A 25131-nucleotide genomic window follows, 5' to 3' on the forward strand; every position below is an offset into this window, starting at 1 on the left:
AATATTTCTTGAGCCTTCTTCCTTTTCCATACTAATAATTTTTAAACATACTGTCCACTCCTTTTCCTTCAACACCCACCACCCTCATCCCCACAACCCCATAAAGCTCCCAATGATGATTCTATTCCTTTGAATGGTGCCGTAACCTACTTACAGGCTATAAGATATAGAAGTAGAAGCAGGCTATTTGGCCCATCTAGTCTGCTTCATTATTCCATAATGGCTGATTGATTATCCCTCTCATAACCTTTGACACTCTGATGTTCTTACTACTCAAGAACCTATCAACTTCCACTTTAAGTATATCCAGTAACTAGGCCTCTACAGCTATCTGTGGCAATTAACTCCACAGATTTATCACCCTCTGGTGAAAGAAATTTCTCCTCATCTCTGTTCTAAAGAAGTGTAATTCTATTCTCAGGCTGTGTCCTCTGTCTTAGACTCTCCCACTATTGGAAACAACTACACCACATCCATTCTATCTAGGTCTTTTAATATTCAATAGATTTCAATGAGACAACACCCCCCCTCCCAAGTTTTTCTTAACTCCAGCAAGTACAGGTCCAGAACCATCAAACTGTCTCCATACATTAACCCTTCCTGGGATCATTAACCCTTCATTTCTGGGATCATTCTTGTGAACTTCCTCTGGACCCTCTCCAATGGCAGCACATCATTTTTTTAAAATTACATATGGGACACAAAACTGTTTACAATATTCCAGATGTGTTTTGACCAATGCCTGTAAAGTCTCAGCATTACAACCTCATTTTTATATTCCAGCCCTCTTGAAATGAATGTTAACATTGCATTTGCCTTCCTTCCTTACTACAGGACCAGATATTCAATTTCCTTGTTCAAAAGACCTCTTCTTAAAAATTTTAACTCTTCAATCTTGAAGTCCTTAACATCAAAACTACTTAAGGTCACTGTTCCCATTGATCCCAGGTTCGATCTCCCCAATTTATCCATGACTTAACTCTTGCCAGTGCACCCATATGAGAAGATCACAGGCCTATCTGCAGATGGGAGCCCTGTGTGGCTATTCCTAATCCCATTGCTGTGAAGTGGCTATAAATCAGAGTCTCTGATATACTGGTTGGCAAAATTCCACTAAACTTATAAAGACACAAACTCACAGATGATCTTAATCCTGGAGCGTTTTCCTCTAATAGATGTGAACCACAACACTTGGATATCAAGTCCTAGTTTTACTGTAAATGCAAGAAATAAGAACCCTGCTATTTTAAAATGAAATTGGGGATCACGAAATCTCACAATATGGCCAATAGTTCACCATTTCTGAACTATATATATACTGCTACAAATGATTTCTGAAATTCGTGTTGTTTTTAAAATCCATCTACTCAACTCAAGAAACAGACTCATTATTAAAATATAGTTTCACATACTCCAACTCCAATATTTTTCTGCCTTGAAGCTACTATACTTCCACACCTATGGCTAAGCTGTGTGGAAAATACCACCTTATTCACTGTGGACTGAAGGTTGAACATACATTCTTTTGATATTCCCAGAAATAAGAATAATACCAACATATGACATTCTTCTTCAGCTCTATCTCTTGTGCCTATCACCTCCCGGCTTCTTATTTCACCTCTTTTCCCCAACCTTGTTTCATCTATCACCTGCCAGCTTGTGGTCCTCCCCTCCCCCTCCACCTTCTTATTATTTCCCCTTCCTTTCCAGCCTTGATGACAGGTCTCTGCCTGTAATGTCAATGGTTTATTCACCGCTATTGGTGATGCCTGACCTGGAGTTTCTCCAGCATTTTGTGTGTGTTGCTCAAGATTCCCAGCATCTGCAGAATCTTGTGTTTTTAATGTGAAAATTGTTGTTTTGCAGCAGCAGTACAGTGCAAAGACAAAAATCTATATAAGGTACAAAAATAAATCGTGCAATAAAAGGAAAATTGAGATGGATTCATGTACTTTTCAGAAATGTGATGTAGATTGACAAATGAGATTCAGAACACTGACCACTTTTCCATAAACTAGCTGACAGGTGCCAAAGTCAACTATGACATAACCACCTGATTTTGTGAAACCTGCAGATCTAAGAACTAAACTGAAACCATGATACTCACTGTCTGAATCTGTTGAGCAATCAAAGCCTTGCTCAAGTGACACCATTATTCGCTGTCACTTTTCATGCTCAGCAGCCTTTGTGTAGCAGCATATTGCAGGCAAAAAGGTGTCTGCAAAAATTTCAGCCAGCGGTCTTTTATTCCAATGGGAAAATAGCCCTAACAAGAGAAAATCTGCAGATGCTAGTAATCTGAGCAACACACACAAAATGCTGGAGGAACTCAGCTGGCCAGGCAGCATCTATGGAATAAAAATACAGTTGATGTTTCGGGCCAAAACCCTTCGGCAGGACTGGGGAATAAAAGCTGAGGAGTATATTTAAATGGTGAGTGGGTGAGGGGAGAGAGAACCACCAGGTGATAGGTGAAAGTTAATTGGTGAGAAGAGGTGAGAGAGTGAAAAGGGGATGGGAGATGAAGGAAGAGGGGGGTGGGGTTTGGTGGGCATTACCAGAAGTTTGAGAAATTGATGTTCATGCCATCAGGTTGGTGGCTATCCAAATGGAATATAAGGTGTTGTTCTTCCAAGGTGTGGCCTCATCATGACAGTGGAGGAGGCTATGGGTGGACGTATTGGAATGGGAATGGGAAGTGGTATTAAAATGGGTGGCCACGGGGAGATGCCGTTTGTTCTGGCAAATGGAGTGTAGATGCTTGACCAAGTGGTCTCCCAATCTATGTCAGGTCACACTGATGCACAGGAGGCCTCACCAGGAGCACTGAACACAGTAAATGACCCCAACAGACTCACAGGTGAAGTGTCACCTCACCTGGAAGGACTGTTTAGAGCCCTGGATGATGGTGAGGGAGGAGGTGTAGGGGCAGGTGCAGCACTTGCTCTGCTTGTAAGGATAAGTGGCAGGAGGGAGATCAGTGGGGAGGGGCAAATGGACAAGGGAGTTGTGTAGGGAGCGATCCCTGCAGAAGGCAGAAAGTGGGGGAGGGGGGGAGGGAAAGATGTGCTTGGTGGTGGGATCCCGTAGGAAGTGGCGGAAGTTTTGGAGAATTATGTGCTGGATGCTGAGGCTGGTGGGGTGGTAGGTTAGAATAAGAGGAACCCTATCCCTAGTGGGATGGCAGGAGGACGGGTTAGGAGAAGATGTGCGTGAAATGGAAGAGTTGCAGTCGAGAGCAGCGCTGATGGTGGAGGAAGGGAAGCCCCTTTTTTTTAAGAAAGGAGGACATCTCCTTTGCTCCAGAATGAAAAGCCTCATCCTGAGAGCAGATGCGGTGCAGATGTAGGAATTGAGAAAGTGAGATGGCATTTTTACAAGTAGTAGGGTGGGACAAGGTGTAGTCTAGGTAGATGTGAGAGTCCGTGGATTTGTAATAGACATCAGTAGATAAGCTGTCTCCAGAGGTACAGACAGTGAGAAGGGAGGTGTCGATAAAAGAACAGGTGAATTTGAGGGCAGAGTGCAGGTGGAAGTTGAAGGCAAAGTGGATGAAGTTGACAAGTTCAGCATGGGTTCAGGAAGCAGCACCATTACAATCATCAATGTAGTGTAGGAAAAGTGTGGGACAGTCACCAGTGTAGGCTTGGAACATAGACTGCTCCACATGGCTGACAAACAGGGACCCATGCGATTGCCCATGGGTACCCCTTTTGTTTGAAGGAAGTGGGAGGAGCCCAAGGAGAAATTATTGAAAATAGCCCCCTCCCTCCAGCCAAAAGTGGTTGCTCCAGCTCTCAATGTCAAGATAACAACTGAAAACAGAATTAGAATGCTACTTATCAAACAGTTACAAACTGGATTTAAAAAAAAAATTAATTTAGAGATACAGCACAGTAACAGGTCCCCTTCTGACCCAGTGAACCCATACTGCCCAATTACATGCAATGAGACCAATTAACCTGCATGTATTTGTATTGTGGGAAGAAACCAGAGCACCTGGAGGAAAGAAACCGATCATGGGGAGGAAGCACAGCTCCTTACAGACAGCAGCTGAATTGAAGCCAGGTCACTGGTGCTGTAACAGTGTTACAGTAAATACTACACAATCATACCACTGGAATCCCCGTAAAGAAGCAGACAATTACAACATTAATATTCACAAAACTGGAAATATGAAACAAGTTATTACAGAATTCTGGCAAATTTTCAGATTGCTCCAGTATATGACAGCAATTTACACGTTATATCTTGAGACTCACCATGATTCTTCATTTTGTCCTCAATAAAATGCTCTTTCCATTACTGGCCTTTATGAATTACTTCACACAAAATGCTGGTGGAACGCAGTAGGCCAGGCAGCATCTATAGGAAGAAGTACAGTCACTTTCAAATCTCTTACTATCTCTTCTTTCAGTTAGTCCTGACGAAGGGTCTCGGCCCGAAATGGCGACTGTACTTCTTCCTATAGATTCTGCCTGGCCTGCTGCATTCCACCAGCACTTTGTGCGTGTTGCTTGAACTTCCAGCATCTGCAAATTTTCTCGTGTTTGCGTTTATGAATTACTTTTCATTTTCTTATGCATGAACATTTTTCAAAGTTAACTAAGTATAAGACCCATCATATAACTTATTTATTTTAACATTCAAAGGAAATGGTTACAATAATTTTATGGAACATCCATAAACCATTATAGTATTATGTTTCTCGTACATATCTAGGTACAGGAGTTCTGACCAAATGTTCGTCTTACTAAATTTCAAATTAAACCCTGTTAAGGATCAAGCAAAACTATTTTCTTTAGGTGACCTTCTAAAAGATTGACTACCAAAGGTTGAAGGAAGAGCCCTGATGGGGGAAGTTACATGTCAAAACAGAAAGCAAATAAATGTCTTCTCACATACCACTAAAAAAAGCTTGTAAAGACATTGCAAGGCGTCACTTAGAAGATACAGTAAAGATGTGGAAGAAGGTCTTCAGGTCAGATGAGACTAGAGTGGAATTTTTTGACCTGAACACTAAGTGGTATGTGTGGCGTAAATATAATGCTGCGCATCAGTTAGGTAGTACATCCCTACTGTAAAACATTGTGGAAGTAGCATCTTGTTAAGGGGATGCTTTTCAGCAGCAGCAACTGGAAATCTGGTCAGGATTGATGGAAAGATTAATGCTTCTGAATACAGAGAAATACTACATAAAAACCTGCTAGCCTCTGCTAGAAAGCTTAAGCTGGGCAGAAAGTTTGTCTTTCAGCAGGACAATAACCCAGACTACACTGCCAGAGCAATCATGGAGTGGATTGGAATGAAGAAAATTGATGTCCTTGAATAGCGCAGTCAGAATCTTGACTTTAAACCGATCAAACATCTCTGGCAAGACCTCAGACTGCTAACTAGCACTTCTCCTCAACTACCCTGGCATAGCTTGAGCAATTTTGCCAGGAGGAATGGGGAAATCGTGCTCCATCGCATTGTGCAAAGCTAATAGACTTAACCAAAAATACCAGTGGCTATAATAGCTTCAAGAGATGGTTCAACTGAATACTGACCAAAGGTGGATGAATACTTTTGAACTGCTGACATTTCAGTTTTTTGAATCTTTAGTTGTTCATGCTTTACAATTGTTCCTCTTTTTTCAGCTCTAATGTGAATAAAGGAGTATGTGATTCACAAATAAAAATTCTCAGTTAAATTGATTGAAGTCCCTGGTTGTAATACTCATTCATGTGAACTGGGGACAGAATACTTTCACAAGTCACTGGATGCTTTCTCCCTGAATTGATCTTAAGATTGGATGAGGTGGTTAGAAAGAGGGGAAAAAGGAAGGAAAAGCATTGTAACTCCTTTCCCTATACTTTCATGGTAGAAAAAATGGCTGGGAACCCCTGCCCAGGTGAGATATTAAATGAGTTTTTTAAAAAAAGGAATGATCAGTAAAACATCAATCGTCAACTTTCGATGGCAGCTTAAGCTTCCAATCTTCAAATAGATATACATACAGAGTGTGTTTTTCAGCTGTTTTCTGGACCAAGATTGGCAGATTTTGTTGTGTGGTGGTTGGCATCTGTCTGTCTCAAAGGACAATGGGTGATGATCATCATCACAAGCCTGGCTGGAAGGTCTGGAGATCCTGAGATGCCCAGTCATCAAGACCCGCCCCCCCCCCCCCCCCCACCTCGGCCTCACCAGTGTAGTCCAAAGGAAAGCTTATAAGCAATACGTTTGGCACTAGCTTGGCTACAGGAGCTGCAGGAAGGATGCTCAATGATATCCAGCCGCCTTAGGAGCTCCATTCCAGATTTGCTGTCGGGGTTTACTCTCGTAGCATTCGTCTCTCCCGAGGCTGCTCACAAGACAGAGGGGCTATTTACCCATAGGTGGGGATCTGTTCAGCCCGAGTCTGAAAGGAGTTCAGGTTCCGTGTGTTGCCAGCAAGGAGGTACTACATGAGGCTTGCTGTTGGAAAGGCTATGAAAGACTCACACATTCAGCTCTCCTTTTCGCAAGACTGCTAGCCAGCTGTGGAAGCGGAAAGTGAGAGTGATACGATACTACCACACTAGATGCATCACATGCATCTGTTGTATGACCACATATGTAATCTGAATCTGATTCAAGTTAGTGTTGAATAAGGTGCAAATGTCAAGGAGAAAGTACTTTGCTAAGAAGACCCATCTTGCTATGGAGACCATTCATTAACTATGTCAAGGATTTGGACTTAACAGAAGATTAAAAGAGTATTACTTTCTGTAGACAATACAGCTTCCAAAATTTGTAGAAAATTTATATTATTTATTTATTGATTTTTGAATTGTATTATAAATACCTGTTAAATTTTACACATTTTTTATATATAGATGACCACTTGTTGAAATAGGAGAAGCACTTTTTGTGTTTTTTTTGTGTGTTGTTGTCTTGTTTGTTGTGTTAATACAGCAACTTATGTATTTTCTGAATAATATAAGAAAGTATAGGAAGGTAAAAGCTGTATTTTGTGGTATTAAAATGCAAATAAAAATATTGTGGGGGAAAAAAGACATTTATGAACAGGTTAAATGGCTATCAGAAAATTAATCCACAACTATATGCCTTTGCCTTATATTGTGTATCCCTATTCCACTGGCAAAACAAAGGTCATTAGAACCATAACTCCTTACAAAGGCAACTGTTTTCCAGCAAATTAATCAACATTCTCCCAATGTACTTTCAACATCAGAAAACTGTATTTATGCAGCCTGACACACATTTCCATTTAGATTAGGTGGCCACGCAGTTTACAGTCAAGGAAGAATATCCAGACCTTAGGTCAAGTAGAAGCCCTATTCTATATCTACTGGAATTTGGGCTTTAGTGCTAAACTAGTTTCTATATGCCTCTTTTGAAAGTGATAACAGGTTTAAAAGGCATTGCTCAAGTCTCTCAGCCCCTACATTAAGCAAATATTCATATTGGGCTGTTTTATAGACAAATGACTGAAAAACGTGTTGAAAAATCTAACTAAATTATCAATGTCGACACTGATATTTGCAATAAATCCACAAATTTTTTATATATTCACAAATACCATTTTGTAAAACAATATGAATAAGAAGGCCCCAAAAATGGATAAGAAGTCCCAATAATGTGCATAAAATTCAATTAGCGATTAATAGAAGTAGCTATCTTAAAAAATCTATTCATAGGAATGGCGGCATACAACTGCTTGAAGTTTTCTTTTGTACCATATGCAAATGCAGCCAGTTTCATTCTAATTAGCATCATCAATGAAGTAAATGGCAACAATAAATTATACCCCAAACTTTAAAAAGGCAGTGGCACACTGACATTAAATATAAAGTAATAGTGAAACAAAAATACCAAAAACGGAAACTAAAATTAATATTTTTCTGATATTAGAAATGTTTATCAAACTCTGCTTATTTTTTATGGCCTACACTATATAGTATGAAGTGAATAGTAACAGGAGACTAATGGAATTAAACTAACCTCCATAAAGTGCCAAGAATGGAAGAAAATGAGACTCTTCTCATTAGCTTACAGCTGATGGCTGTGAACAATATGGGTCATAGGCTGTAGCGGGGGTTGGGAAAGCAGAACCACATTTGCTTTGCTGTGCTCCAAACACACTTTAATATCAGCAACTACAAAAGACAGGCCATCTGCTAAGTTGCATGAAAGAATCTCTAAGAGATCTTAGTAAAAAAAAAACCCAGGGAAAAACTGTGGAATATTTGCTGAGAGAGTATAAGAAAATCTGCTATTGCCAACCAAATCCAACAACACCAATAGCAGATTTTTCTACACCATCTCAACTCCACCAACAAATGTAAAGCTAATTGTAATTGTCCAAAAAATAAAGACAGTTAATTAATTTTCTTCAGAATTATAAGTATTGGGCTGGCATTTATCCTGATAAAAATAGTGTGTCTGTAAAGTGGTAACTAATAGGATTCTGAAAGGGCCAAAATTGAAACCCTAAAAACCTTCCCATTAAATGATTTAACTGTACTTACGTATGCAATACAAGTAGTTTCCATTTTTTTCTTTGAAACTCTGCTGCGGATTTTTAAAATATCCACCTGACAGAGCAGGGTGAGCCTTTGTTTAATATTCCCACTTAGTACTGCAGCAGAACCTCCGCGGAGAATTTTGTCTTTACGACTTCAGCAGTGGCTGTGGATCCAGCTTTTTCCAGCTCCAGTGGGTGTGCTATCAATGGAGCCAGGATGACATCTTTTAAAAACAGCCAGTATCGCTCTACCCGTTAACTCATTAATCAGATGGAGCTGCGCTTTTGCAATTTTTTTTGTTAGACAAATTAAAATTACAATTTGAGCAAAACATTATCGGGAAGATGTAATTGCACTTGAGGGAGTGCAATCGAGATTTATGAGAAGATACAAGGGCTGAATTTGTTTTAATCAGGAGGAAAGGCTGGAGATGCTGCCATTGTTTTTAGGAGTGACTTGAGGTAGACATAATGGACATGGATTGAGTAAATGGGAAAGACCTTTATACCTTAACATATTACTCTGTATGTAGACAAGGTCAAAACCCCGAAGCATCAATTTAAAAAATATTGAAAGATTGCCTGGAGGAGGGATGAGAAGCAGCTGTTTTTTCATTCAAAGGTTGGAAGGGTCTGGAATACAATGCGCAGAAGGGTTGTAAACGCAGAGTCGCTCGTAGCATTTAAAAGGGTACATGAACGTGTGAACGTGAATAACCAGCAGGATTATGGACATAGTGCGGGGCATTCCTTGCTGGACAGCTCCTTTTCCAGTAACCTCCAAATGTGTAATATATTTTCAGCGAGTATATTATTCTACAAAATTGTACAAACAATTTTATTCACTGAAATCACGCTCCTTTAATTTTCTAAAGTACCCTGCAACCGGAATATACGGAAGATTCCTGCAGCGTAAAGCAGCTGCTGCTCTCAGCTCGAAGACTTGAATAGCTGTCACTACGAAACGGCAGGATTTGTAACTGGGCACATTATGGAAGAAGGAATGACACGCCGTTCGAAATTCACGCTGTTAAAGTAACTCCCACCGTCACAAGCTGGCCAACAACAGCATCATGTAAACCTTTGCAAAACGATTGAAATAAGAATTATTTGGAAGCAGCAAATGATATATAATTAACCTACAGCTGCATGACTCCATTCGGTGAAAGGAGCACCACAACAATAGAATGCGTTGTTCCCTTTCTTTACTGGGGAAGGGCACCGTACAGAGGAAAAATAAGAAAACTATCTCTGGTTATACTGCACAATCCTAAATGTGCGGGGGGGGGGGGGGACCAGTGACCATTCCTATAGGATCAAGATTTGCGGCGCTCACCCCCAATAGTACGTTAGGACACTAACGAGGGCGGCGGGGTAATGCTGTGAAGAATCATTGTCAGTCAGTTGTGAAGAACCAAACTAAGACAGCAGGCAAGAGGTAACCCAATTTTCTGCCGTCCTAATTCTCACCTTATGAAGTTTCCACATTGCCCCGAGCGGCTTCATTTCATGACTATCATGCTTGCCCTCTTCCAGACACTGGTAACAGACGGGCGCCTTGCAGTTGACACAGTACATGCTGTGGTTCTCCAGCTCATGGTCGGTGCAGGTGGAGATCTTGCGCGGGCTCAGCCTCCTGCAGATCCTGCCTTGTGCCGGCGGCACCAGGCGATGCTTGACCAGCGGCCCGCGGGGAGGATGGCACCTCAGGCGACAAGCCTCGCAGTAGAAGACATCGCACTGCTCGCACATGACGGTGGCTTCCTTCGGCGCCTTCTCGCACAACTGGCACTTGAGGGCCACGGCCCTGCTTTGCTGGTAACGGTCAATGATGCCCTCGAGGACACGGTTCTTGGGAAAGCCGCGGAGGCCCCGCTCGTCCAGGATCAGGCTGCGGTGGCACTGCGGGCAGGTGATGCACGAGTTGCGGGGAGGCACGGCCGGTGACGGCGGGAAGACCCTCACACCGTTCGGTGACCTCTGGCAAGGAGTGGTCGGCGCACTCGCGAAGCCGGCGTACGAGCCGTAGCCACTGTCGGCCTCGCTGTACAGGCTCATCTTGTCCAGGTCCAGGTAGTCGTAGTCGGATCCCGAGGCACGGCTCTGAGGGGACTCGGCTTCGGGCGTCTGGACCAGGATGTTGCGAGCGCAAACCAGGCACAGGTTGTGAGAGCAAGGCAAGATGATGGGCTCTCGGAAAAAAGAGCCGCACACCGGACATTTGAGCTCCTCTTCCATTTCATCCATTGGGGGTAATTGCAAACCCGGCGGCAGAGCGCGCCGGTCCCTGAATTCAGCAATATTGAAAGCTTTACTGCTGCACACAAGAGATCGCAGGCAGCTACCTCCGCTGCAGTCGCCTCGCATTAAACCCTTCACCTGCTGTTCCACCCACCGCCACTCAGCGACTTTTTGATTGGCCATCCCATCCGGGCGGAATTCAAATTCGCCTGCTCATTGGTGAGCTCGGACTGTCCATCCTCGCGGCACCGCAATCGGTATATAAAGGTTGGAGAATAATAGATTACATAAAAATCTCGCGGTTCAAAAATGAGAGATAGCAAAGTGCAAAAGTTTTAACTAGAGCTCTGGGCTTGCTTGGAAATATCACTGTTGAGGTCGCCTCGCTAAATATTGTTGACAATAAATAATCAATTTGGCGCATGGTTTCATGAAACCCGCTAAGAGTGAATATTCCACGTCCCACATTTTCATGTTATTAACCCCTTACAGAATTTTCAACTGTTCGCAATTTCAATTTTCAATTGTTTACAAGTAGATGAAGGTTGTGCACGCATAATGGCAGTGAATCATATTTGACCAAAACACTGATGAATGCAAAGAATAGATATTTTTGTACAAATTTATATGTGGGCACTAATGTTGTCTCATAACGACTAGTGTTACCCTATAGGTATATTTAACTGAAGCCTTCACGTCTGCTTTTCACGGTACTTTTACACAGTATATTTAAATGGTCAACCAGATTATTGAGAAATCACAATTGCACACAGAACAATTTTTAAAATCGAATTTATTTCTTTCAAACACGAACGACACAGGCGTTTTATTTAGTGTTTCTAACCCGATAAAATTAAGTGAATTACTGAAAGACAGTTTCTTCTTGGAAAATAACAGGGACATGATCAATCGTTGTTTTACATGAAAGTTTATTTTCATCGAGACCCTTAATTGGCGCATTTCGACCTGTGAGAAGTCTTTCGGTATGAATATATTAATGGACATTTTGGCAGAATTGACAGGGTTTAGAAAATAAGTCAATTTTATTTTGAGATTTTGCTAAAGGATACTTTGTTGTATTTTAGAATGCCGATTATGTCGATGTTTCTTTCAGTGCCAGGTTAATTTCTGTGATTTAGCTAATTTCAATTATTTTTTATTCACGTGATTAGGCCTCCTTATTCCCAAGAAGGCAACCAGGAATAAGCCAACGAGGAAATGAGAAGAAACGACGTGGTCATTCTTTTCATTGATTTTAGACTTGAAGTGAGACCAAGTGAGTTCTTGGCTGTGTTCCTGGCATTAAGATTTTTCAGCATTTAATAGTTTAATACGTCCACAGTTTAAGAAATCTCCACAGCAGCCAGATGTTGATAACTTCAATTGTCACCCCAAAAACGTAGATGGGTTCTCTGAAGAGAAACTGAGTCTCCGTTGAAATTGAACAAGTTTGTTGATTGATTCCTTTGAGAAATATAGGCTAAATTTATTTTGGCAATCTAGTGGACGAAAGCTGAATGCACATTATATTATTCCACCATCTATTAATGTAACTAGTGATACAAACAATGGGAGAAAACATAACATTACCTTTAATGTACCTTTATGTTTTCCGGGAATTTTTTCGGAAGCCAGAATTGTGGTAGGCACCAACATTTCGAAAATAACATGCAAAACATCAAAATATTCCAAATTCATGCTTCAGATGCCCCAGGACTCGAGCCGTTCGTCTGGCTTTCATCTGCCTCAATATTTTGTGGATAAGTCAACATCTAATCGTGTAAATCAGCGCACAACTTTTTTGAAGTTCGTGAACTCACTGGTCAATATGCATGGTCAGGCAAGCAATCTGTTCGTACGGAAATCGTTAGAAGAGGTGCGTTTTCCGTACGTGTCAAAGATGACGATGATGCCACAATGTGGATGTCATCGATAGACCCTCGAGGGACTGCAGTTAATGGCGGCGGAAAGGGAATTCTTTACTGGAGATGTTCTGGCTTATTTCAGGAGGATATGAAAGTCCTCCTGACAAAAGGTGTGCAGAAGTGATTTACTTCATTATTTCCAGAGGTGAAGAAGTTCATCTTCGATATTTGGCTGGTGAAGTTGGGGCTATTCTCCATGGAGCAAAGAAAGTTGAGAGTAAACTTGCTGAGGAGTGCAAGAATAAATGTTGGGGCTAGTGGCAATTGATTTAAAAGTGCTGGACAAAAGATAGAATGGGAATTAGAGGCACAAGTTTGCTATGAGAGAGTGATGATGATATGGAGCACAGGAACAGTCTGGAAAGTAGAAAGTGGACCAGTGTCTACATGAAAGAATGAGGTGATCTCAAAAGGCAACCATTTGTGGGACTACAAGCAAAACACAGCAAAGTCAACTAGAATAGCTCCTGGAGGGACAGCAAAATATTCTGTGCTTTAAAAAAACACTAGATAAAAAAGCATTGTGAGAGATCAGTAGGTGAAGGGATGTGAGCTTTAGGAGATTAACAATCCAAGACAGTATGGAAATTAATTTTCAATAGTATGTAATTTCATTTTGTTTATTACGGTAATAACTGAGATAATATTTTCCTTCATGTTACAAGCAATGTACATTTGAACAGGTCATCAGTGTCTTCTATAAAGATATTAATTATAATTCATTAATACATACATGTTGTAAATAATATGCAGGTGTGATCTGTGACTTTGTGAACTTCTTCAATGACTTAATCTGATTAATTGGACCTCACATTTAAGTAATGGTCACATAGATGATTAAAACAGCAAAATCCTTCTGTCACACATGAGATGAAACAAAGTATCACTTTTCAAATAACATTCCAAGGCTAGCGGCCAGAATGGCTTTCACTTATTATTCTTATGTATGGGCTTCCAGAATGCTGTCAAAAGTGATATTGATATTACAAATCTATTCAATAAATTGTGAAGGAGTACCACATTTAAGTTGTCAGGGAAGGGGCTTGGGAATCCTCATTTTGCATCGGACTGCATGAAATTCCTCAGGGAGACCGCTGACCTTCTGCCTAAACTACCTAAAGTTTTCACATGAGGTGTATGGAATATTTATCACTTGTCTGGATGAATTCAAATTAAAAGTTTGAGAACATCAGCACAAAATTATTTATCCACATCCCAAAACATGCATTCCTTCTACTACCAGCTTATTTTAGTTCCAATTAGTGCTATCTATGACTAAAGGAAAATCATTAATGAAGCAACTGGAGATAGATGGATTTGGGCCATTGCCCTTAGGAAATTCTGCTGTGATTTCTTGATGTTGAGATGATTGACCTGTAAAACCCATATATATATTCATTCATGTGAGATGTGACTCCAATTACCAGAATGTACGCCCCTACATGCCCACTGACTTAGGTTTTATCTGGTCCTGTGATCACATGCTCAGTTAAATGCTGTTTGATGTCTAGGTAGATCACTTCCACATCACCTCTGGAATTCAGCTCATTAATCCAATTTTGAACATAGAACATAGAAAAATACAGCATAAATCAGACCCTTCAGCCTACTATATTGTGCCATCCTTTCAACCCACTCTAAGATCAATCTAACCCCTCCCTCCCACATAGCCCTCCACTTTGTTTCATCCATGTACCTATCTAAGAGTTTCTTAAATGTTTCCAATGTCACTGTACCTCCCTCTGCAGCTGGATCCTTGACTTCCTTACTGGGAGGCCACAGTCTGTGCAGATTAGAAATGGCATCTCCTCCTCACTGACAATCAAGACTATTGCACCTCAAGGATGCATGCTTAGCTCACTGCTCTACTATCTCTACACTCATGATTATGTGCCTAGGCACTGCTCACATGGCATCTATAAATTTGCTGACAACACATCTATTGCTGGCAAAATTTCAGGTGTTGATAAGGAGACGTACAGGAGCGAGATAGATCAGCTGGTTTAGTGATGTTGCAGTGACAATATTGCACTTAACATCAGTAAAATAAAGGAATTGATTGTTAACTTTAGAAAAGGGAAGTCAAGGGAATACAGACCAGTCCTCATCGAGGGATCAGAAGTGGAAAGGTGAGCTGTTTCACGTTCCTTGGTGTCAACATCTCTGAGGATCAATCCTGGGCCCAACATATTGAAGCAATTACAAAGAAGGCACAACAGCAGCTATATTTCATTAGGAGAATTGGTATGTCACCAAGGATACTCGCAAGTTTCAAAGATGTACTATGAAGAGCATTCTAACTGGTTGCATCACTGTCTGGTATGGAGGGGCCACTGCCTCACTAGCATCGTGGATACCTTCAAAAAGTGATTCCTCCAAAGTTTGGCATCCATCATTAAGTGCCCCCATCACTCAGGATGTGAAGACACAAACTCAACATTCAATAAAAGCTTCTTCTTCTCTGCCCCCAGATTTCTGAATGGACAATGAACCCATGAACACTCACCACTCTCTGTGTAAAAAAACATACCTGTTATCCCCCATATACTTTTCTCCAATCACCTTAAAATTATGCCCTCTCATATTAGCTATCTCTGTCCTGGGAAAAGTCTCTGGCTGTCCACTCATTCTATGATGCATATCGTCTTGTACATCTTTATCAGTTCCCCTCTCATCCTCCTTTGTCCCAGAGAGAAAAGCTCCAACTTGCACTACCTATCCTCAAAAGACATCCTCTCTAATCAGGCAACATCCTGGTTAATCTCCTCTGTACCCTCTGTAAAACGTCCACATTCTTCCTCGAATGAGGTGACCAGAACTGAACACAATACTTCAAGCGTGGTTTAGCCAGGGTTTTATAGAGCTGTAACATTACCTCACGGCTCTTGAACTCAATCCCCTGACCATTGAAGGCCAGTACACCATAGGCCTTCTTAACAACTCTATTAACTTGCATGATAATATTGAAGGATCTATGGACATGGACTCTTGTTGCTTTCTGTAATTGTGGAGATCTTAGGAGGAAGCCAAAATTAATCATCTGCCTGGCACTCCTGGTTGAATGGGATTGCAAATACTTCACTCTTGTGTTTAACATTCATAGGCTAGGCCGCATAATATTTTAAGACGGAATGGTACTGGAGCCTCCTCCTCCACTATATGCAGCCAGATGCAGAGCTTAGTGATCCATTGCTCCTGAAATTGTTTCATTAGACCTGTGGATGCGTAACTGTGCCTAATTCTTTTTTGCTCCTTTTTTTAACACATGTAGTCCAATGGAGTAGCTTAGTCAGGTTGACATTTCACTTTTAGATATGCCCTTTTCTGCTTATCGCTGAACCAAGTTGATCTTTTGTCTCACTAAAGTGAAGTATAAGCTGTGCCCTGTGGTGGAGTGCATTTTTCTGCCAGATCATTTCTAAGTCTCTTACATTTAGTGTAAAAGCCTGAGGGCTGAGGTCCTCAGTGTGAAGACTAAATTTTGTCTCTTCAAAAACTAAGTTGGGGATCACCCTTACAATGCTGTCATGGACAGATGCCTTTTCCACAGGTAGATTGGCGAGGATGAGGTCCAGTTGATTTTTGTTTGGTGTTGGTATTTCCATTACCTGCTGCAAACCCAATCCAAGAAACATGTCCATTAAGATGTTATCAGTTTTGTTAGTGAAGATACCGCCAAGACATGGATTTTGAAGAGCTCACCCAGAATGCCTTCTGCTTCTTTGCTACCATCTCACAAATTCATTCACTCAGTTGTTATTATCATAGAGCAATGGGTGTTTCTCTGCCATCAGTACATGAAAAGTAAGTAATTTAGGAAGCATCTGTGTTGTATATATGGGCAGAATGGAACATTATAGAGTCATAGAAGTTATAGAGTTATAAGCATAGAAATGTGGTCCATGCTGACCAATATGCCTTAATCAAGCTTGTCCTGTTTACCAGTGTTTGGCTTATAACTTCTAAACCTTTCCTATCCATGTACCTGCCCAACTGTCCTTTGAAAGTCCCTCAGTCATTTCCTATGAAAACATACATGCCACCCTTTGTGGAAAAAAAAGTTTCCCCTCACTGAATTATATTCTTATTGATAATAATAAGATTGAAAATGTGATTATAGCTCATGCATCAATTAAAAACAAGTGCTCAATACTTATAAGGCAACACGAGTGAATCTGCAGATGCTGGAAATAAATAAAAAACACAAAATGCTGGCAGAACTCAGCAGGCCAGACAGCATCTATGGGAGGAGGTAATAACGAAGTTTCGTGCCGAAACCTTTCATCAGGAGAGAAGAGACCCTGATGAAGGGTTTCAGCCCGAAACATCGTTATTACCTCCTCCCATAGATGTTGTCTGGCCTGCTGAGTTCTGCCAGCATTTTGTGTTTTTTTTTTCCCAATACTTATAATTTGAATTCATCTTATTAATTTTGAGAGCACAAAAGATTTGTGATTGTGAAATAAATTGACCCAGCAGAGAATAATAGTACTGCCTGCAGGTTTCTGAAAAATAATTTGCATCAAAGATGTTTGTCTACATGAAGCCTCAGATAATAGCTGTAGCACTGCAGGTGATTCATAGTGCCTCATTCTCTTCCTTTGAATTGGCTTGCCACTACTTCCTGCTAATTTCTCTTTTCCTATTATCTTTATGTTTCTTCCGTTTGAAACTTAATAATGATCTGCCAGTTTGTTCTCTATTATATCATAAAAAGTTTCCATCTCATTCTAGTGTGACCAAAGCTTTGTGCTATCTTATTAATAATCAGTGATCAAGCATCATCGTAGGTACTTTGTTGAAAGATAAGTCACCACAAATAAATTCATATCCATTTGGATAATCTTGCCTCTCTTAATCAACAGTTTTCTTTTTTTTAAATTAATTTTTAAATTAGTTTTTCAAAACATTTTACAAAATTAAAAACCCCAAATCCCAATGAGGAGCATCAATACAGTGCAAGATTAAGCATACAATAACAATGTGCTACAAAGGAAGAGAATTTAACAAAAAAGCTCCTAAATTAAAGACAAGTGAGCTTAGTATCCTCCCCAAGCCCCACAACACAAGAAAAAAACAACAACTCCAGACCAACCACCACACAGTATAAAGAGTATAAGTCCGGACAGTCAAACTCCCAGACTGTGAATACACTTAGCAACAGAGGATAATAATGCCTACTACCAGAAAAAAAAGGGAGCTGAAAGCAAGGGACCGAAAAGAAGAAAAAAAACGGAAAAAAAAAACCCCTAGTCAGGAGGAAGGTTATGAAAGTACTCGATAAAAGGTCCCCAGACCTTATGGAACTTTAGATCCAAATTAAGAACTGAATAATGAATTTTTTCAAGGTCCAAGCAGGCCATAACGTCGTTAAGCCATTGCGCATGAGTGGGCGGGGCAACATCTCTCCATCTAAGGAGGATCAAGCGTCTCGCCAGGAGAGAGGCAAAGGATAGTATTCGGCATTTGGTCGGACCCAGACATAAATCTGTCTCGCCCCAAAAACCGAACAGAGCAATTAAGGGGTTAGGTTCTAGGTGCTGATTCAGAATACCCGATAATGTAGTGAAGACATCTTTCCAAAATTTCTCCAAGCTAGGACAGAACCAGTACATATGGATGAGAGAGGCCACGCCCCTCTTGCATTTATCACAGAGCGGACTAATGCCAGGGTAGAATCGAGATAGTTTAGATTTAGACATATGGGCTCTATGAACAATCTTAAACTGTAAGAGTCAATGGCAAGCACAAAGGGAGGTTGAGTTAACCGATTTGAGAACTGAGTCCCAGCTCTCCTCGGATAAGGAGATATTTAAATCCTGCTCCTAGGCCATTTTAATTTTATCCACAGGGGCCCGTTGTAAGGCTGCTAGTTTATCTTGGATAATTGAAATTAAACCTTTACCTAGTGGATTAATGGTAAGAAATAGGTCCATAGCATTTTTCGCAGGCATTTCAGGAAAGTTAGGAATTAAAGGAGCAGTAAAGTGTCGGATTTGGAGATATCTGAAAAAATGAGCGTTAGGCAGGTTGAACTTAACGGAGAGCTGCTGAAAAGAAGCGAAGCGATTATCAATGAAGAGATCTTCAAAATGTCTAATGCCCTTCCTGTACCAAACATGGAATGCTGAATCGTACGTTGTAGGTAAAAAAAGGTGATTATGTGCGACAGGGCTAGAAATGGAAAACCCCTAGAAACCATAGCATTTCCTGAACTGAGCCCATATACGCAAAGTGTGTCTAACCAGAGGGTTAGCTATTGATCTGGGCAGACTGCTAGGGAGTGCAGAGCCAAGAAGTGCAGATATAGATAATTCTTTAGTGGAGCTCAACTCCATTGCCACCCAGTTAGGGCACTCGGGTTGACCGTGGAAGAAAGACCAGAAAGCAGCACAACGTATATTAGCTGCCCAGTAATATAAGCGAAAGTTAGGTAAAGCCATGCCACCCTCTTTTTTAGATTTCTGGAGGTGGATTTTATTAATTCTAGAGCGCTTATTCTGCCACAGATATGACAAAATAATAGAGTCTAAGGAATCAAAAAAGGATTTAGGAATAAAAATTGGGATAGATTGGAATAAGTATAAAAATTTGGGGAGAACATACATTTTAACAACATTAATACGACCTACCAAGGACATAGATAGAGATGACCATTGTACCAGACTCTGTTTTATAGTATATGAAAGATTGACAAAGTTTTTACGAAAGAGATCTTTAAACTTCCTTGTGACTGTAATTCCAAGATAAGTAAATTGATTATGGACTACTTTAAAAGGGAGATCATGAAATATTAGTTCTTGTGCTTCTTTATTAATTGGGAAAAGTTCACTCTTATGTAAGTTGAGTTTATAGCCAGAGATCTGGCTAAACTGGTCAAGAAGTGAAAACATTAGAGGTAAGGATGTAGACGGATTTGAGAGAAAGAGTAATAAGTCATCAGCATAGAGAGAAACTTTATGCTCAACACCCCCTCTCCAAATCCCGGTCAATTCAGGACAATTTCGAAATGCTATCGCCAGAGGTTCTATAGCCAAATCAAAGAGAAAGGGACTTAAGGGGCATCCCTGACGGGTGCCATGTTTGAGATTAAATACTTGGGATTTCTGAAAATTAGTTAGAACAGAAGCAGTAGGACACAGGTACAGCAATTGGATCCAAGAGATGAAACTTTGGCCGAGGTCAAATTTTTCTAAGACTGCAAAAAGGTAGTTCCACTCTATACGATCAAATGCTTTCTCTGCATCAAGGGAGATAACACATTCAGGAGTCCCAGTTGGAACTGAGTATAAAATATTAAATAGATGCCGAATGTTAAAAAAAAGGGAGACAGTTTTTAATAAAGCCTGTTTGGTCATCAGAGATAATGGAGGGAATAATGGTTTCTAATCTATGAGCCAACACTTTAGTTAAGATCTTTACATCAACATTGAGCAGAGAGATCGGCCTGTACGAGGAACACTCTGTTGGGTCTTTGCCCTTTTTTAAAAGAAGAATAATAGATGCCTCATTGAAAGAGGGTGGCAATTTGCCGTAATCAACAGTTTTCACCTGCAAGTAACAAGAGGATTATGAGATTGATGGAAGGAATATTATCCTTATTTATTATTTTGTCATTGGTAAGTTGGAAACTGGCAGAAAAACTGTCAATCTATGTTATTTTTTCTTTCTTGTTCCCCACATGATCGCAGATTCTCTTTGTTCTCCCACCTTACGGCTTCTCTGCAACTTAAGACTAAATTCTAGTAAAAGGTCATTGAGCTAGAGACATCAACTCAGCTTTTCACGCCAGATATTGCCCAGCATATTACTATTTTCTAGCATTTTCTTTTTTTATTTCAGATTTTCAACATATGCAGTTTAAAGGCTGATATTTATTGGCTAACCAATGGAGTTGCAGGAAAGATATTTGAAAATAGGTATATATTAGATTCAGACACCAGTTTCAGGTCATAATATATGCAAAATCTATTTTTTTCTAAAAGAAATATCAGTACAGATCTGTTCTTCAGTTGGTTCAATGACATAATTCACAACATTGTCTGTGATCTCATTCTCCGTATTACTAATAATGAATTGAGTTATGCAGTCTATATGAAAAGTAAAATCACTGATAATTATTTTATTACATTTTCTACAGGATTTTCTCAGTAGCAGATTAACTATATTCTCAATTTTGTTGCTGCTGTTATGGGCGCTTGCAACAATGTTCACTTGTCCCCTGTTATTTCTTCCACCCAGACACATAATAGCAACTGTTCTTCTAGATCTAGATCATTCTACTTTTTGTCTGAATGTTATGCCTAAATATAGAGCCACTTCTCTCTTCCCTTCCTTTTTGCCAGCCCTTTCTATGTATCAAGTACTCTGGAATGTTATTTCCCAACAATGCTAATTGTGCAACTCCATTCAATAATAACTAAAAGAGGGAAACAGGAATGGGGAATGGTGTACTTCCCATTCCCATTCTGACATGTCAGTGCATGGCCTCCTCTACTTCTGTGGTGAGGCCACAGTCAGGTTGGAACACCTTAAATTCCATCTGAGTAGCCTCCAACCTGATGGCATGAACATTGATTTCTCGAACTTCTAGCAATTTAGAACCCCCCCTCCCCCAACCTTCACCATTCCTCTATTACCATTTTCTTCTCTCACCTTATCTCCTTTCCTCCCTACCACTCCCTCTGGTGCTCCTCCCCTTTCCCTTTCTTCCATGGACTTCTGGCCTCTCCTATCAGATTCCCCCTTCTCTAGCCCTGTATCTCTTTCACCAGTCAACTTCCCAGCACTTTACTTCACCTCCCCCCCTTCCAGTTTCACGTATCACCTACCCCCTTGTACTTCTTCCTCCCCTGCCCCCACCTTCTCACCCTGACTTCTCCTCCCTCTTTCCAGTCCTGATGGAGGGTCTCGGACTGAAGCGCAACTGCTTGTTCTTTCCCATTGATGCTGCCCAGCCTGCTGAGTTCCTCCAGCATTTTGTGTGTGTTGCTTTTAATCTTTGACCACTTAGTGTGGAGTTAACTATTTACAGATGTTGCTCTGATCAAAGTCTCTTCCTTGTTTCATTCTGCTTAGCTTTATTCATATTATGAATTTTTCTGTGCTCCTGTATTTTGATACTTTTAAAATTTTCCACCCCTCCCTCTTTAGAATTGCAAGGCCTGTTTATAAACCTGTTTATGATAAAGCAATTGGCTCAGCCACAGTGTGCAGCTGGGTATATTCATTTCCAAGAGGAATCTTGGGCTTTACAGTCTAACTGTGATGGCTGTAAAGGGAAAAAGGACTGCTGACGTTTATATAACATCTTTCATGTCCCATTTAGCAAAATCAAAATTCTTTACATCCAATGAAGTTCTTTGGAAATATATTTAACATTATCATGAAATATGAAGGTCTTCAAATATTAATGTGATAATGACTGGACAATCCGGACAGTCACATCAGTTCAGGAAAACCAGTGCACTGGAGTTAACTTCCCATTTTTTTCTTTTTTATTATTATTATCATTTAAGTGAGGAGACAGGGACTTAGTTTAATGTCCCATCAGAAAGGCATCAGCTCTGACACCCCCACAATGCCAAATTTTATAATCAAATCTCCAGGAAGGGTTTGAATCATACTCCTCTGACTCAGAAGTCAGAGAACATCCAGTTGTGTCACAGCTGATAGTTTGCCAGAATTTTCAGGGATATGAAGAAATAGACATTTACTCTCTGGAAAATTAAGGTTAAAGAAAACCCTACAAATGCTAGAAATTAAAAATAAACAGAAAATGCTGGAAATACTCAGCTGGTGAGGCCACATCTGTGGGAAGAGAAACAGTCAATATTTCTGGTTGAAGACCCTTTGTCAGAGTTCATCATTTTATTCTGAAGGATGAACCTTCCCCTGAAACATTAACTCTGTTTCTCTCGTCCGAAGATGCGGCCTGTGCTGCTGAGTATTTCCAGTACTTTCTGTTATTGTGCTGACCTGAACTGCTACTCGGCCTGAGAGGCAGAGAGAACAAATGGCCATCACTGCAAATTTCAGTAGCCTAAAGCGCAGTCTGAGGGAGTGGGGGAAGAAATGCCAGAAGAAGATGGTGCTAGTGAACAACGCTTCCAAAGACAACGTCCTCAAGACGGGTCACAAAGCAATTCCTTTCACTTCTTTTTACTTCAGAGATGGTTCTGCCATTAGAGCCTATTATCTGCAGTCTGGTGGTGTGAGTTCACACCACACAATCTGTCTCCGAGAGTTTTCTACCAGGCTGCGACCAAATCTTGGCCAATAAGCCAAGACTCAGAGTGTGGGCCCATGATCGACTCCATCCCTCGCCGATTAAAGTGCCAAAGAAGATTGAAAGCATCAAGGAGGGTGTGGAAGCAAGAGAGTGTTCGGTGTCATCTACCAGCCTCTTGCTCGTTGCTGCCGGAGAAGGTGTCTGGGGGCGGTGTCTTTCTCTCTTGCTCGCTGCTCATGAGGAAAGGTCCTTGTGTTCATGTGATCTCTCTCTCGCTCAATGCTGTTGGCGGATGGGGTTGGAGCAAGGTTTAATCGATGCGGATTGTTGATTTGGACCCAATGCAGTTTCTATGATACGTTCTATTTCTAGTTCTAGTTCTTGTTGCTCTTTTTTTTTGTTTCTAGTTTTGTGTGACTTTGAATCAGGGTGGCTTGTAGATAATGAACACTGAGCTGAACAGTGCTGAAATTTGCTTTTGTGTTTTCACTCCTTTTTATTACCGTTTGCATGATTTTTTGCGTACGTTGTGGGGAGGGGTGGTTTGACATTTGATGTTTTTCTTTGAAAGGGTTGGTTTCATGGTTCTTCTTTGTTTTGTGACTGTCTGTGGGGAAGACGAATTTCAGGATTGTCTACTGTATATATACAGTACTTTGATAGCAAATGTATTTTCAACTTGAACTATAGAGATTAAGATTTTAATATCTAAGATTTAAGACATTGAAGGAGACAAATCACAGGGAGAGAGGTTCTGGTTGGAAGAAGGTTTAGGGTGGTGGATATATTCATAGCTTGATGATCTGGTAAGATCATGGCCCTCATTGGCTGGCCTAGAGGACAGTGGATTGAGCAGAGGAGGGGTAGAGATCATGAAGGATCTGGAATCATTATCAGAATCAGGTTTAATATCACTGGCATACATTGTTTTCTGGCAGCAGTACATTACAATGCACAATACTTTAAAACTATATAAATTACAAGAAGAAATAAATTTTAAAAATTAAATTAAATAAGTACTGCAAAAAGAGGAAAAAAACTATTGAGGTAGTGTACATAGGTTCATTGTTCATTTGGAAATCTGATGGCAGAAGGGAAGAAGCTGTCCTTAAAATGTTGAGTGTTTGCCTTTAGGATCCTGTACCTCCTCCTTGCTGGTAACAATGAGAAGAGGGCATGTCCTGGGTGATGGAGTCCTTAGTGATGGATGCCAACTTTTTGAGACATTGTCTTTGAAAATGTCCTCACTGCTTCTGAGGCTAATGGCCACGATGGAGCTGGCAACTTGAGTTTGCAATCTCCTGCAGATTTTCCTGATCTTGCGTGGTTGCCCCTCTATACCATACAATGATGCAATCAGTCAGAATACTTTCCACAGTATACCTGTAGAAATTTGTGAGAGTCTTCACTGTCATACCAACTCTCCTCAAACTCGTAGTGAAATATAGCCACTAACATGCCTTCTTTGGAATCGCATTCAGTATGTTGGGCCCAGAGAGGGTGACCCCCCCAGGAACATGAAACTGCTCACCCTTTCCACTGCTGATCCCTCGCCTTACCCTTCCTGAAGTCCACAATCAGTTCCTTGGTCTTACTGACATCGAGTGCAAGGTTGTTGATGTGACACCACTCAACAAACTGATCTATCTCACTCCTGCACACTTCTTCATCATCATCTAAAATTCAGCCAATAAGGGTTACATCATCAGCAAATGTATTGATTGTGTTAGCCACACAGTCATGGGAGTAGAGAGAGTAAAGCAGTGGGCTAAGTGTGTATTCTTGAGGTGCATCTGTGTTGATTGCCACAAGGAGAAGTTGTTACAGTCTATCTGCAGTGACTGTGGTTTCTCAATAAGGTAGTCAAGGATCCAGTTTCAAGAGGGAGGCATGGAGGCCCCGGTTATGGAGCTTATTGATTAGTAATGAGGGTACGACAGCATTGATTGCTGAGCTGTAATCAATAAACAGCAGCCTGACATATGTATTGCTATTGTCCAGGTGATCCAAGGCTGGGGGAAGGGCCAGTGAGATTGCATCTGCTGTCCGTTATTAAGGACCTCCAGCATCCAGGGCATGCTCTTCTCTCACTGTTACTATCAGGTAGGAATCAGAATCAGAATCAAGTTTATTCTCACCAGCATGTGCCGTGATATTTGTTAACTTAGCAGCAGCAGTTCAATGCGATACATAATCTAGCAAAGACAGAAAAAAATAGTAATAAT

General features: G+C 40.8%; 1 protein-coding gene across 4 annotated transcripts in view; it reads right to left on the reverse strand.

Annotated features, from left to right (window-relative positions):
* The window catches only part of trim9 (tripartite motif containing 9), a 62699-nt gene extending 51821 nt beyond the window's left edge, over nt 1–10878 (reverse strand). For all 4 annotated transcript variants that reach the window (XM_073039831.1, XM_073039832.1, XM_073039829.1 and 1 more), the window contains exon 1: nt 9980–10878. In XM_073039831.1, the coding sequence (XP_072895932.1) occupies nt 9980–10876 (897 nt within the window). In that variant the 5' untranslated portion in view covers nt 10877–10878. The remainder of the gene's footprint in view (nt 1–9979) is intronic.
* Nucleotides 10879–25131: the final 14253 nt, after the last annotated feature.

Source organism: Hemitrygon akajei, chromosome 3 (assembly GCF_048418815.1).
Source record: "Hemitrygon akajei chromosome 3, sHemAka1.3, whole genome shotgun sequence".
In the NCBI taxonomy this organism is placed as follows: Eukaryota; Metazoa; Chordata; class Chondrichthyes; order Myliobatiformes; family Dasyatidae; genus Hemitrygon; species Hemitrygon akajei.